Source organism: Tachysurus fulvidraco, chromosome 2 (assembly GCF_022655615.1).
Source record: "Tachysurus fulvidraco isolate hzauxx_2018 chromosome 2, HZAU_PFXX_2.0, whole genome shotgun sequence".
NCBI classification, from domain to species: domain Eukaryota; kingdom Metazoa; phylum Chordata; class Actinopteri; order Siluriformes; family Bagridae; genus Tachysurus; species Tachysurus fulvidraco.
Window position 1 is genome coordinate 11,855,099 of NC_062519.1, and position 15,741 is coordinate 11,870,839.

Consider the following 15,741-nt stretch of genomic DNA (forward strand, 5'->3'; position numbering starts at 1 on the left):
TATGGAAAAAATATTTTAATAAAGCCCATAAATAATGTCAAATTATTTCACAAAGCTGCAGTTAAACCAACCATGATGCAGATGCCAAATATATCTATTTAAAAACCTAAATTAAAACAGTAATCTTGAGGTCAAGCAGTAACAGCTAACAGTACAGAAACTAGAACCTCTATCTGTATAGGTACTTAAATCCACCATGGGAAAAATATTTGGAAAGCTAAAGCAGTCCCTGAGAACCTACACAAAGAGTAAAAACATGTAAGACAACTAACTGACAATTTCTCATTGGGTTTTTGCAGGAAATATTGATAATGGTTCAAACATAAGCAGATGTAAAGTAAAATACATGCAACACAATATAGTATGTCAGACAAATGCCAGAATCCTAAAAACAAATCTATGACCATTCATTCTTAAATTTTAGACACGGTTTCAAAATCACACAACTAGTTCATTAAAAGAATATAATCAATTCACAGCCGATAAACATTCAGCAAATCCAATATCAAACAGTACAATTTACATGAATGAGAGCACCGATTAAGACATCACTTGCCTTCCTGGCCCTCCATCATCTTAGTTCTCTGAAGCATACACAGTATACAAATAAACACTTTCTGCCTTATTATTACATGATTAGCTGTAAGTTCTTTGTACTACAACAAAAAAGATTTCATAAACAAGCTATAAATGTACAGTATGATCATAAGAGATGCACATAATGTTTTAATGGTTCAATGAATTTGAGATCTTTACAATATCCATCAATATTGAAATTAATTTTACTGAATATGCACAGCATTTAAATAGTCAAAGACAAGAGAAATAAATGGTAAACTAACATTTACTAAGAAAAAAAACATTTGAAAGATATTTAAAAATAAAGATTTTTTTTTGTTTAAGACAATGAAAAGCATCAGATCAATAAGTAAAGGGTGTTTTAAAGGACAAATAACTTGACATAGTTCCATGAATGAGTATTCCTTGAGATCAAGCTTAGCTGTCAATCATCTCTGAAAGCTCCAACAGAAGGTCATCCTCGCCTTTGCCTGGGTCCAGTTCAATCTCATCCTCCAACCTGTCATCTGTAAATTCATCCAGCAGGTCCTCCAAGTCGTCTGCTGTGGAGGAGTTTCCTGAAGGAGCACTAGTACGTGCAGAAACCAAACTTGCCCGGCGTGGCCGAGTTTGGGTGGGAGTCCTATTGAAGATGAGAGAGACATATATACAGACAGGTCCATACATATTGGGACATCTACACAATTCTAACATTTTTGGCTCTATACACCACTACAATGGATTTGAAATGAAACGAACATGTTGTGCTTTAACTGCAGACTGTCAGCTTTAATTTGTTGGCATTAACATCCAAATCAGGTGAGCGATGTAGGAAATAACAGTTTGCATATGTGCCTCCCACTCGTTAAGGGACCACGAGTAATGGGCCAATTGGCTTCTCAGCTGTTCCATGGCCAGGTGTGTGTTATTCCCTCATTATACTAATTATACCAATTACAATGAGCAGATAAAAGGTCCAGAGTTCATTTCAAGTGTGCTATTTGCATTTGGAATCTGTTGCACTAACAGTGAAGCAAGCCATCATTAGCCTGAAAAAACAAAACAAACCCATCAGAGAGATAGCAAAAACATTAGGCGTGGCCAAAACAACTGTTTGGAACATTCTTAAAAAAAGGGAACGCACCGGTGAGCTCAGCAACACCAAAAGACCTGGAAGACCACAGAAAACAACTGTGGTGGATGACCGAAGAATTTCCCTGGTGAAGAAAACACCCTTCACTACAGTTGGCCAGATCAAGAACACTCTCCAGGAGGTAGGTGTATGTGTGTCAAAAGCCCTATTCGGACAGAATTAGTTTTACGTGGGGACGTGGAGTAATGCAATTTTACCTCAGGACGTCTGTAATAGGCCAATTCGCACAGGACAAGACATCTCAGTAAAACTAGCAGAAGTGGGAGGGGTAACTCGCTTTAAGCACCGTAGTAACCTCCTTGTCGTCATGTGCGTATGACGTTGCTTCCTGTTATCACGTGCGCAAACAGACAACATGGGGCCCACAAGAAAAACGCGAAACTGGAGCAGGGAGGAAACACTGTTTAATCTCGGTTTGGGGAGAATGTCGGTTTCAGAGGCAGTTTGAGACCATGGCGCTTAATCACACTATTTGGGAACAGATTTATTGAGAAGTTGTAAGTAAATGTCCCAAAGTGGAGGAAGATTTTGTGGGGAGTGGGGAAAACTGAAGGTTTGCCACAGAGTTGGCCCACCACCTACAACACAACCGAATGCTTCTTCAAGCGCCTCCATGCTTGCAAGATGCGCCAAAAACTACTTTTAAACAAGAAATTTACCGTGCATTTTTACAGCGGGTCTATTCGGACGGGATTAGTATTACCTGAGGTAAATTTTTCGGACCTTTTTACAGAAGGTAAAAGGTCTTTACTGACATTGTCCGTAATGATTACCGAGATGGCACATTCGGACAGGACTAAAATCACTGAGAAGCTCTGTTAATAATTACTTTACCCCCACGTCCCCACATAAAACTAATCCCGTCTGAATAGGGCTAAAATCAAGACAAGACTTCACCAGCATGAATACAGAGGGTTCTCCACAAGATGTAAACCATTGGTGAGCCTCAAAAACAGGAAGGCCAGATTTGAGTTTGCCAAACAACATCTAAAAAAGCCTCCACAGTTCTGGAACAACATCCTATGGACAGATGAGACCAAGATCAACTTGTACCAGAGTGATGGGAAGAGAAAGAAAGGAACTGCTCATGATCCTAAGCATACCACCTCATCAGTGAAGCATGGTGGTGGTAGTGTCATGGCGTGGGCATGTACGGCTGCCAATGGAACTGGTTCTCTTGTCTTTATTGATGATGTGACTGTTGACAAAAGCAGCAGAATAATTCTGAAGTGTTTCGGGCAATATTATCTGCTCATATTCAGCCAAATGCTTCAGAACTCATTGGACGGCGCTTCACAGTGCAGATGGACAATGACCCAAAGCATACTGCAAAAGCAACCAAAGAGTTTTTTAAAGGAAAACATTTAAATGTTATGCAAAAATGCTTTAAAGCATTTGCAACCAAGTATTAAAAGAGTGAAAGTTTGATTTATGATTATTATTCTGTCTCATTACTTTTGGTCCCTTAACAAATGGGAAGCACATATGCAAACTGTTGTAATTCCTACACCGTTCACCTGCTTTTGATGTAAATGCCCTCAAATTAAAGCTGACAGTCTGCAGTTAAAGCACAACTTGTTCATTTCATTTCAATTAATTAATCCATTGTAGTGGTGTATAGAGCCAAAAATGTTAATTGTGTCAATGTCCCAATATTTATGGACCTGACTGTAAATATATAAAATGATGCAGTGAAAAGTATAAATGATAATGAATTCTGTATAGGCTCTAGATTCTAAACACCAGAAATGCACCCACACAACAAATTGTGAGGTTAAATATTTCTTTAGGATACTATGATAAAAAGTGTTATGTTTATATAAGCTTATGGTTATTTTGTTGGTGTACACCGATCAGGCATAAAATTATGACCATGTGCCACAACTGTGTTTGGGCCTCCCTTTTGCTGCCAACACAACCCTGACCTGTTGAGGCATGGACCCCTGAAGGTGTGCTGTGGTATTTTGCACCAAAATGTTAGAAGCAAATACTATAAGTCCTGTTTGTTCATACCACACATGCTCGATTGGATTGGGATCTTATCAATTTGGAAGACAATTCAACAACTCAAACTTGTTGTGCTTCTCCATTCCTGAACCACTTTTGGCACTTTAACCTGCTGATAGAGGACAAGCACCCGGCCTTACAGATGATATAAAAAAACGTGATTTATCAGGCCAGGCCACCTTCCACCATTGTGACCATGACCATCTATGGTCCAGTTCTGATGCTCACATGCCAATTGTTGTGGCTTTTGGCAGTGGACGGGGTCGGCATGGGCACCCTATCTGGTCTACGGCTATGCAGCCCAATATGCAACAAACTGAGATGCACTGTCATTTCTGACAGCTTTCCATCACAACCAGCATTAATTTCTTCAGCAATATGAAATACAGTATCTCATCTCTTGTATCAGACCACACGGTCCAGCCATCGATTTGATTGGCCAGCCTTGGCAACCTATGACCCTGTCTCTGGTTCACCCAAGTTCTTGGACCACTGCAGACCGGGAACACCCCAGAAAAGCTGCAGATTATTGGCCATCACAATTTGGCCCTTATCAAACTCACTTCTTACACTTGCTAATTTTTCCTTCTTTTTGTATCAGCATTGAGATGTGGTAGAACGATCGATTTACTGAACAAAGCCAATAAATCTTTAGTAAATTGGTGATGCAAACATGTAAACATGGATCAGAATATGAAATTAATTACCGCAACCCTGCAAGTACATTTTCATTTCATCTCGTAACACATGAACTTTGAGGAGTCTGTCTGTTGTGATTAGACATTGTTGAAATTAGTGACTTGGCAGACTTCCAAAGGGAACAGATAATGGATAAAGGAGCATCTGTAAACTTTACAGTCCATTTTTTTGGTGTTTCAAGAGCAACAATGATCACAATTATGACTGCATATACAAAGTATGGCAGGATTTCATCAGCTAAGAATAGTGGAAGAATATATTCCAAGAAGGCAAGAAAAAGACCTTATTAATAAAGATTAGATATTTCATCTGTGTTCCCATTATTTAATCCAAGGAACACACACACATCTCTTGAGTTTACACAGCATGGTGAAAAAAAATTAAAACAGTGAACAACAGAATGCATAGCATTAACAGTTAAATAGTAACTCATTCCATAACCATAACATTTCACTGGTAATTATGAGCTTAAACGTCACATTAATAACCCTGAAACTGCCCTCCACCATAAAAAGGGAATCAGAGATGCAATATAGTATGCAATATCAAGAGATTCCATAAGCCCACTACTTGTGCTAAAAGGACACATCACTGCCAAGGACTATCAAACCATTTTGGAGGAGCAGGTCATGAAACATTTTCCTCCAAGCTAAGAAGCATTTATTGTCATTTCAACCATATATAGCTTACACAGTACATATTGAAATGAGATGAGGGTTTTCAAGGATCATGGTGCTACACAAAACAACATGGAGCTAAATTGTCCTAGCCAAATCAAGTGCATCGTGTGCAACCAGTTCAAGACAAATGTTAAAAAATAAACATGCTAAAAAATATTGTGGTATAAAACTAGGTGTTTCAGTTTCATTGTCCCCTATGGATCACTTGGACAACAATTTTTTGTTATTTATGTCTCCTATGAAATAGTTAAAGATCTAAAACACACATGCAAAAAATTGTGAACACAAACATTTAGATTCATAAACGAACGCAACATGTATTACTGTTTTTCTTCCTAAATTTTCCGAAAACTGATTCAGAAAAACCAGAGCAGCATACCTTGGCTTCAATGGGCACTGCTCGGTAGATGACACCTGCTGAACCCTGGCTTCATCTTCCAAACTGCAGGATGGTGCCGACTAGGAGACACAGTGAAAGATTTCAGTTAATTAATTATAATAACCATCAGTTAATTATGTAGTAATTCTGCAAATTGTTGTGAAAATGTTCAGTGCTTCACCTGAGTCTGCTTGCAAGGTGGTCCATCATCAGGAGTAGGGACAGCATTAAGAGGTCTCACTGCAGCAACAGCAGAGCAATAGATGCCTGCAGCTTTCCTTTTCTGGCCAGGTTTTACCTGAGCAGCTGGCTTCATTACTGAAGGTTTTACATTCAGTTTGGGCCTCACTGAAAAGCAGACATAAATCAGTCAATTTAACAAATAGAAAGAAATTGATCAATATACTGCATTATGTCTATATTAATACACTGTACCTTTCAATTCATCAGCTTTGTTTGGTGGCATCTTGGTGACTATTTCAGAGTTCTCCCTCTGTTGCTCCTGTGAACATTGTCCTAAAGAATCTGCCAAGTCTGACACTTGTACCGGAAGTGCCACTGAAGAGAATGACTTGGATTTTTTAGGGCATACTGTAAGAGCGTTTTCCTTGTTCTGCCTCTCTGGAGACTTCCTTTGGGGTACTACAGAAAAGACAGATGAGGCCGGATGACTCTTGCCTGGTTGAATGGCATTTGCTTGGATGGTTATTCCTGGGCTGATTACAGCAGGAGGCTTCTTTTCACAAAGTACTGAGACAGCAGCTTTCTCTGGCTCAACAGTAGATACAGCATGCTCCTGCTGCTTTCGAAGTTTCTTCTCTCGCATTATTTCTTCAAAGCTCTTTACTGTTATATCCTGAATGGAAGAGTCACTCTTTACACTGGTTACAGTAGACTATGTTGACAAAAGAGAAAGAGGTGTAATTTTAGAATTGTATTGTATATTGCAAAGTAATTATATGCCTCAAGATGACCACTAGACAAAAATTACAATTGGGCCTTGCCTCTTCAATGCAATCCATCTTCTCCGAATCATGCACTTTTTGAGATCTGGTGATAGCTGCTGCAAATAAAATATAATACATTTTACCTGACTGATAAACTCTCAAACCATTTCAAAACGACCAATGAAAAACATGGATATAACTTACACCCGGTCTTGGCAACGCAAAGCAACCGTCTTTTTGGGACTGGTTCATGAGAACAAGGTACTTCTTCATTTGTGGTGTCCTGAGTCTTTGCTTGCATTCTGGCAGCTTTTTCTTTACGAATCTCTTCAAGCGTCTTTACTCTGATCTCTGCTGTTTGGTCGGTCAGTTTGATCACTCCAGTATTTGTAGGGTCCTCATTTTTTTCAGTACTATTACTATTTTGCTGAGATATCACCTTTGTCTCCTGGAATTTCTTCTTCTCATGCAGGACCTCTGAGAAAGTCTTTACACTAGGCCCAATGAAAGGCTTATTTATTTTTTTAGTGGAAGTTATCATTTTTGTGGGGACTTCAGCGACACCCCTGATACCTTTGCACTGCGTCTGAGATTTAGCAGCCTTTTCCTGACGAATCTCCTCAAGAGTTTTGATGTGGATCTCACCAGAAGGCTTTGGCTCCCTGTTTGGGCACTTGGGTGCAGCGATATCAGGGGTTATTCCAAGTCTTTCACGCACTGGTCTCTGAGCTAAAACAGTGGATATGAAGAGATTCTTTTGTGTAGAAAACAATACTAATGAAATAAATCATGGATATTGTAAAGATACTTACTTTTAACTTTCTTTATAGCCATATTGATTTTATACTCAGTTGAGTCAGCAAATCCACCAAGGCGCTTAGCAAGGGACCCTTTTAGCCACTCATCTCCAGCAACATGCATGTCTAAACAAGATAAACATGAAAAGCTACTACAAAGTATTATGCTCTTTTATTTTACAACTGTATTGCAAATAGGAAATGAAAAAAAAAGAAACTAAATCTATCAAAATACCTTCCTCAAATTGTTTTCCAAGCCTGTCAGTAATTTTCCCTTTTCCAGAATCCTCCAAAGCAGGAGACTCTGAAAAGGACAATATTTGAAGAAAAAAAAAATTAAAGTAAAGTTTAAATAAACTTTAAGCTAAACTTGTTACAAGTTTGTATGAGGTAGCATAACTCTAATAATATACCCAGATTGTCAAAATATGCATTTACATATTTTGCTCTGCTATCAAATATTCAATCACACCAAAATATTTTATTCTCCTCAAAAGAAACAGGAGATAAATCAGTGGATATTAAAATATGGAATGATTGTAATGCTGTTTTCATATTTGTACCATCAAGGAACACCAACTGTAAATACCCCTTAAGGTACCTTTGGAAAGGTTAACACTGCAACATTAAATAATAAAAGTGGTGGTGGTGGTGGTGAGGGGGGTTTGTCGGGAGAGAGACGTACCACTGGTAGTGACTGCCTGTGTGATAGACTGATCACACTTTTCCTTCTCTGTGCCAGTTCCGTTGCTACTCTGTTTTGTCGAGGTGAAACTATCACGGCCTTGCAATAAGGGATGACCTTAAGATTTAAAAAGAAATGTTTATGTATGAGCACAATTTTGGTAGGTGAAACTGAAATAATCTTACCATGTGACAAACTTTACCTGGTCCATTTAGACTAGCCTTCAGAGCCTTCCCCAACCTGATTTCCTCCAGTGATTTGATACCAAAATTTAGCGATTCATCTGTGCACGCGATATATTTCAATACAATTTAATTTTTCAGAGAATGTAACAAGAAAATCAGAAAAATAATTGTAGAAAAAATATGCTACCTTTACTGGAGCTCAGCAGTTTCTTCGGGGAGACACCAGATACTTCTTCTCCCTCTTCAGAAAACTGATCTACTAACAATACAGGACAGTTAGGCTTAGAAATACTAGGCAGGAAAGTTGTATAGCACATGAGAATCTAAAAATGATGTTACCATCTTCGTCGTCCTCATCATCCACAGGGTTAATCACTACTGGTGGGTGTGTAGGACTAGGGACACTCTCTTGAGTCTCCACCTTGATTACTCCTCTGAGTTGTGGGTTGGTGGTGTTGGACATGTTAGCAGAAACTGAAGAAACATGGTCTTCCTGTGGAGTTTCTTCTTCTTTTTCCTTCTTCACCACTGTACCTGTAATGTAAGCAAACCTTTAGTGTGACCACAAGGTAATTATTTGTTTGTCTGCAGTACCTTGAGTCAAAAAGACTGGAAGCATTGTGAAATAAATGATGTCCAATTGATTTCATACCTTTGTCTGGGGCAACAAAGAGGCCATCAATTAAACGTGGCTTCTCATGGTGAAAAGCACAATGAAACTTTTGGCATCCACCTGGCTGATTTTCCCAGTAACAAGGGATTTCTTTGCGGTTTTTCTGCCAGATACAGCATAACATATTGATAGTAAAATAATACAAGACTTCCACATTTTTAGAATTTATTATATATTCAGATCCCTTAAATTCACAGATTTACAGAAATAGCCTTACAGTGATATAACCACTTATCCGCATAAGTGAAAAGGTCAGAAAATTACAGGCTTATTAGTGTGCATGTAAGCCAAGTGTAGTTCCAGTAGCCTCCACCTTACCTTTATTTCCATGTGACGGAATTTACAAACATTGCGAAAGCAACGGTTCTCCTGCCAAAGACTGCAGACAGTCTCGTTACCCATGGCAGCCTCACAATGTCGGAAAGGGCAAGCATCACCCTTCAATGAAAACAAACATTAATAAAGATACAAAACTCCTTCCATATACCACACAAGGTAAAGGTATATGTAAATAGCAATTCATTATGATGTTTGTTCTTGCTCAATCAATACTACCTTAGTGCACGTCGAATAATAAAAGAAATAGCAATCATCTCCCTTATTGCTCATGCTGGTCATAGCCAGGAAATACTCTGGCTGGTAAGGAAATCTTCAGGTGCTGCTACAAGGCCCTCTGGAGTTTTCCTAGTCAAAGTGCAACAAAAATGTTCAAATCTCCATTGATACCATGCCTTCCTTTTATAAAAATAAAGTTAAGCCTAAAACTCGTCACAAACATTTACATGAGTTTTTCCCCCATACTACCTAGGTTGGGGCCATTCACCTGCAGTGGTAAAGATATCCACTCCAAAACGTGTACGTCTTCTGGTTGTCTCCAAACTGTAATGGTCCTGAAGGAACACTTGACCGATGAGTTAAGAGTGAACAGGGCGAGAGAGGCTTTCGTCATTGAGAAACTTGCTTGTCTTAGACTGCTTTGTTACAAGTAAAACGGTGGTGAAATGTCCTTTTCTATTCCTCAATAAAAACAATTGTTTGGTGACAAAAATCCTCAGGCTAAACGTTCAGGTGACAGCCAGGAAGAACGGGAATGAAAATCTTGAAGGGGGGTGTGTGTGGGGGAAGGGGTGTCTTCTATTTCTTCACACTCATCATGGCATTTGATGACAGGAGAGGACATTTAAAATTAGGTAAAAGTTTAATTTTCAAAATTGGAAAAAAAAAATTCTTTCACTGTGAAAGGGAAAAAAATTAAGTGAGTGTGGGGATAAAGAGCCAATCTTCAGAGAAGATATTTCTCCATTTGTTGGCCTCTATCCAAATCCAGTTATCACCAGGGCTGTAGAAGAAAGTCCTGTATAACCTTTAAAAAGAAAACAAAACACTCCCCACATACTTCACAAAGTGGGCAAATGAGTGAGGAATTAAAATATTATTTGAGAATACTTCCAACTGCCATGACCACAAAAACATTACACATTCTGGCAATCTGAGATTGAGCTTTTCAGAACCGGAAACAGTCATATATCAATACATACTGAATCAAACATCGATTAAAACATGTCTAGCTTTAATTTTGCAAATTATTATGATGTTGCACAAAAAGTCATCTTCAAAAATCAAGGCATCAAGTTTTAAAGTTAGATTTTTCCCCATAAACCATTTCCCAATTTGATTTCCTCTTTTTTTGATGTACTGTAAAAGGTTTTGCCTTTGTGCTCCTGTATAAGACATTTTCTTTAACCCCACTATGATCTGTATGCAGCATCATCATAACATAACATGAATATAAAATTAAGCGTGAAAGACCTGCTCGATTACCCATTAACTTCTATTGTTCTATTTGAAAAAGCAAGTCTAGAGTTATAGGCAATATAATGTAGGTAAATCAACAAGACATACATTTAATGATAAGTAGCTAATTGGCCAACAAAGCGCCCTGTTCCGCAACAGGGCGAGTTTCAAAACTTAGCATGCTGAGACAACTCTGCTAGCTGTGACTAGACTAAACAGTTCATGTATGTTACCCAATAATAATTTACATAAGGTCCCGAAGTTAAATATGATTTCATTTAACGTACAAATAACGTTAGCTGGATATATGAGCCAAGTCAGCTAACATTTGCTCGACTGAAGACAATTACAGCGAAATTAACAACCGCTATCTAGCAAATTTACGATACCATTTACTTAAATATATAAGTGACACAAATAAAACGTAGAAATTACCAGTTTCTATGGATATGACTTGTTAAAACCTGTTTTCGTATAAGATCATTGGTCGACGACAGTCCAGGCCTGGTTTAAACGAACAAAATGGCACCACACGGAAGAAACTCAGCAGGGGCAGCAGTAACCGCCCAGCTTTTGCTGCGTTCGAGGGAAAGTTGCAACTTGGAATTCCTTGATACAACCAGAAAAACACAGAGAGCGACCAGTGTAAAGTACTTATCTACTTTTCTAAATTAGTTAATATCAATAGTGACTTTAGATCAACTGATATACAAACATAGCATTACGTTAAATCTATAACGTTGAAATGTCTAATAATGTTATTAAATTCATAGTCATTTCAACGTTATAGATTTAACCAAATGCTATGTTTGTATATCAGTTGATCTAAAGTGTGTGTGTGTGTGTATATATATATATATATATATATATATATATATATATATATATATATATATATATATATATATATATATAATGGATATGAGCAAGGGTGGGCAATACATTTTACCAAGATTTATTTATTTATTAATTTTATTATTATTTCCCCAAGTGGTCTATCTCTCATTGGGCTAACCCAGTTATAGGAGCATTAACTCTCAGTGCCAAAGCTTGGATAGGAGATAATGATGAGTAGGATGAATTGATAGAACCTGAGCACGGATATAAAATGGGTGGTGTCAGGAAGAGCATTTGGATAAATATAACAATACAAAATATTGTTGTTGTTATTAGTATGATTTTTGATTGGCTGCTAATTGTAAGAATACATGTTACAATAAGGCAATGGAAATGTAGAGTAGGGCAAACAGCAGTATAATACGGAAGTCTTAAGAGGCTGTGTATTATTGAATTTATAATTTAGAAAGAAAATATAGCAACCCTGAACGTGTAGTGCAATTGTCAGAGTAAACAATAAAGTCTGGATCCATGAGGTGTGGAAGAATAAGAATCAGAATCAAATCAGTTCAGAATCAGAATTATGTTTATTGTCAGGTACTGTAGGATCTCCATGTACAGGAATTTGTCTTGATGTGTTGGTGCATAGTAATATTGAGAAGAAGCATAAATACAAGAAACGAAGATTATAAAATAATAATACTAATAATAATGTGTATAAACATAAAAATGTACAAAAAACAAGCAATTTTAAGTAAACAAGTATAGAGACATGAATTGTAATGGAAATGAAATGGATGTGCAAAGTGGCCAATGCAAATGTCGAAAGAAGAGGGAGAAGGATGCAGAGGTGACATTATGGAGTGCCAGGCCCTAACTATTTATGGCACATGTTGTAAGAGTTCATATTCCATAAATAGTTAGTGCCTGGCACTCCACTAATCTGTACCTCTCTAACGATTGCTCTGGTCAGCTAAAAACCATTTAAACTGCATTTTTCAAACATTATTCAGTAGCCCATGCAAAAGTCACGGTCCCCGAAGCTGGCTGGCGATGAAACTGACTAAACATTCATGGTCAAAGTATGGTTAGCCAGCCACTGTCTCTGAAAGCATGGTTAAACTAGCTGCATGTATATTTTAGTGGTGCAGCTTTAAGATACTTAGCGGGACTATCGTAGTACCAGACCAAAAGAACTTACTATAAAAACATCGTATAAAATGAATACCTTACCAAAATGAATGCAAAACAATTTACAGTATAAATAATTCACACAGCATAAAGGCTAAATTTTTTTTTTTTTTAAACTTTTCTCATTTTAAGAATGGGGAAAATAAGATTTAATAGACACAAAATTGTATAAAGGCAGAAAAAAAGATAAGTTAATTTTATTGTAGAATTACAAATGTTTTCCTCTTCAAAGTCACTATGTGTGTAATATAATTTATCCAGAAATCTGTTTTATTTTTACTGTGGAATTCTTTACTAATTTCTCTTCAAAGTCATTATATCTAGCAATATAATTATGCCAGGAAGCATTTTTTAATTCATTAAAAAAGGAAAAATCACATTGTTGAACAAACTGACTATCATTTGTGATAATGTGATAAAACAAGAAAGAAAAAATATAATAATGTATGGGCTCTTAGGACTTCCGTTGTAAAATAAATATGATGTTAATAATTCTATCACTATTTAATTTTATTTTTAACACGACATTTAACATTTTATTTTTAACATATCTTCAAATATAATAATGAAAATGTGCATGCTTTACAGTATCTTAAAGAACAGAATCTAATTACCTTTATACACTAATCTAAAAAAAATGCTGTTATTTTTCATTTCTTTATTTCTTGGCTTCCCTCGCTGTCTTGAACAAGCGCAATAAATGTAAAAATGCAGGAATGTAAAAATACAGTTTTCTGTTTAAAGTATTTTCCCCAGCATATTTCAGGTCTCTCAGATCATAGTCATAGCCATATACTACTTCTTGTAGGAGAATGAAAAGAATCATTCTTAGACCAAAATCTCAATCAAAAATATACTGTGCCTATATAAGTTGTGAGAATATTCTCGAATAATAGCCTCTAAAAATATCTGTTCACAATAAGCACATCGATGCAATCGGAATCCTTGGCTGAACATACACACCGCGGTGTCATCCCAAAAAGACATTTTTTGCTTTAGATATTAGACACTTCCTGTTTCTCTGAATTCGCCATAATTTAGTCGCCCCGCCATGGTAGCACCGTTCGAGATATCAAAAATCCCTTCAGAATTTAGCAAGTGCAATATCTCGGCATCATGTTCACCACATTTGATCTCAATCGCATGAATTCCCTAGGAGGAGCATTTAAAAGTTTATCGCATGCAGCTGTCAAAAAAAATCCACCTTTGCGACTGACACACTTCCTGGGGCCTGTTGGTGGCGCTTGGCCGAACATGCACACCGCGTGTCATCACAATAAGACATTTTTTGCCTTAGAAGACACTTCCAGCTTCTCTGAATTCGCCATAACTTAGTCGTCTCGTCATGGCAGCACCGTTCGAGATATCAAAAATCGTACACCGTGCATGTGCGTAAATAATTGCCCGATCTTTGCACAAATATTTGTTTTTGCATTACAGGGGGCGCTACAGAGCCCCCCCCCCCGCCACACCCGTATTCCAGCCTTTCCCCCGAGCCTAGCGTCGCACGACTCTGACGTGTGTGCCTGATTTCAAGAGTTTCCGAGCATGTTAACGGACCCCAATTGGCCAATGTGTGCTTGCTAAATAAACAAACAAACAAACAAACAAACAAACAAACCCGAGCAAAAACAATAGGGCTTCGCACCATTCGGTGCTCGGGCCCCAAAAACTGGTTTATTTAATATTTTTTGGGTTTTGTACAGGTTGTATTACATATTTATATTACAGCAGTAATGCAGGAAGTTCATTTACACTTGGGACGGCCAAAATTATAAGTAGCACACATGTAGCAGGGACTATGAGGATGTACACAAAAGATATGCTTCAATCAACTTACTTCTGAAGTTAGAGCTTGGGAATTACATAATAATTACATCTTTCGATCTCCGTTTATTGAAAGTGGAAATAAAATATTGCCAATTCAATTTAATTCAGTTTATTTCTATATATGGTGCTTTTAACAATTCACATTGTCTCAAAGCAGCTTTTAAGAAGTATAGAAACAGAATAAAAAAGTTTAAAATTAAGTTATATACTACATATTTCTGGGGGGCACAGTGGCTTCGTGGGTAGCACGTTCACCTCACACCTCCAGGGCTAGGGTTCGTTTCCCGCCTCCGCCTTTTGTGTGCAGAGTTTGCATGTTCTCCCTGTGCCTTGGGGGTTTCCTCCGGGTACTCCGGTTTCCTCCCCCGGTCCAAAGACATGCAAGATAGGTTGCTTGGCATCTCTGGAAATTTGTCCATAGTGTGATTGCATGAGAGAGTGTGTGTGTGTGTGTGCGCCCTGCGCTGGGTTGGCACTCCATCCAGGGTGTATCCTGCCTTAATGCCCGATGACGCCTGAGATAGGCACAGGCTCCCCGTGACCCGAGAAGTTCGTATAAGCGGTAGAAAATGAGGGAGAGAGACTACATATTTCTAACATCTATCCCTAATGAGCAAGCCAAAGGTGTCAGTGGCACGGAAAAACTTCCTGCAATGATATGAGGAAGAAACCTTGAGATGACTAACTAGGGCTTGTTTATGCTCATACTGGAACATCCAGACAGAACAGCATTACTATAATCCAACCTAGAAGTAATAAAATGCATGAATTAGTGTTTCTGCATTATGTAATGACATCTGTAGGAGCCAATGTTGTAAATGCATTTTGGGCTGTTACCAGGTGGGGGCAGTGTGTGCACAGAGGGAAGAGGAACACATACAGTTTTTTACCACACAGAACACACTGGATATCAATTTTCTTTCTTCAAGGATTGTAAAAATGCTTGCATTATTTTCAATAAAGTAGTAAAATAAAATCTACGATAAAAGTCTTTGGTGTGCACAAAGCGTGTGCGTTTTATCCAAGCTATAGGAGCTGCTGGAACAAAAGTAAAAAAAAATAGTTCCCGTTGGATCACTGAGCGGCGTTGGATGGATTACACGTGAAACGTTATTAGAGTGGATTTCTGTATAAATGCCAAACAAACAAAGGTGACTGAGGAATCAACGGATCCCGCTCGCTTTGTTCAAGTTCGCAACGTGCTGCTTAATATGTTTAAAGGCTTCATGCAATGGAATTTTAAGTTTGAATCAAACAGAGACCTGCTGTGCTGCTGATTCCTGCTGGTGGTGTTGTTGCTCATGTATAAAAAGGAGAAATCAGACT

At 37.9% G+C, this 15,741-nt stretch overlaps 1 protein-coding gene across 6 annotated transcripts; it reads right to left on the reverse strand.

Annotated features, from left to right (window-relative positions):
• Nucleotides 1-11,131, reverse strand: zc3h11a (zinc finger CCCH-type containing 11A). 6 transcript variants are annotated; one of them, XM_027144300.2, is made up of 17 exons: nucleotides 10,993-11,131; nucleotides 9,587-10,158; nucleotides 9,319-9,447; nucleotides 9,082-9,201; nucleotides 8,743-8,866; nucleotides 8,430-8,624; nucleotides 8,278-8,349; nucleotides 8,108-8,188; nucleotides 7,906-8,022; nucleotides 7,456-7,524; nucleotides 7,236-7,346; nucleotides 6,628-7,152; nucleotides 6,481-6,539; nucleotides 5,912-6,371; nucleotides 5,658-5,824; nucleotides 5,477-5,556; nucleotides 1-1,201 (listed from the first exon to the last, which is right to left on the reverse strand). In XM_027144300.2, the coding sequence occupies exons 3-17, from the start codon at nucleotides 9,379-9,381 to the stop codon at nucleotides 997-999; spliced, it is 2,448 nt and encodes an 815-aa protein (XP_027000101.1). In that variant the 5' UTR covers nucleotides 9,382-9,447; nucleotides 9,587-10,158; nucleotides 10,993-11,131; the 3' UTR covers nucleotides 1-996. The 6 variants fall into 6 exon arrangements, with proteins under 6 accessions (XP_027000101.1, XP_027000102.1, XP_027000103.1 ...); XM_027144301.2 differs by having other exon boundaries at nucleotides 9,587-10,102; nucleotides 10,993-11,126; XM_027144302.2 differs by having other exon boundaries at nucleotides 9,587-9,653; nucleotides 10,993-11,115.
• Nucleotides 11,132-15,741: the final 4,610 nt, after the last annotated feature.

What these genes read in the sequence shown, in the direction of transcription:
- zc3h11a (XM_027144300.2), bottom strand. Translation starts at nt 9,381, where the DNA reads ATGACCAGCATGAGCAATAAGGGAGATGATTGCTATTTCTTTTATTAT. An exon ending in CTTTGTTGCCCCAGACAAAG is followed by an intron (nt 8,625 to 8,742) that starts GTATGAAATCAA and finishes CTTACATTACAG; the next exon opens with GTACAGTGGTGAAGAAGGAA. An exon ending in TGATGAGGACGACGAAGATG is followed by an intron (nt 8,350 to 8,429) that starts GTAACATCATTT and finishes CTGTATTGTTAG; the next exon opens with TAGATCAGTTTTCTGAAGAG.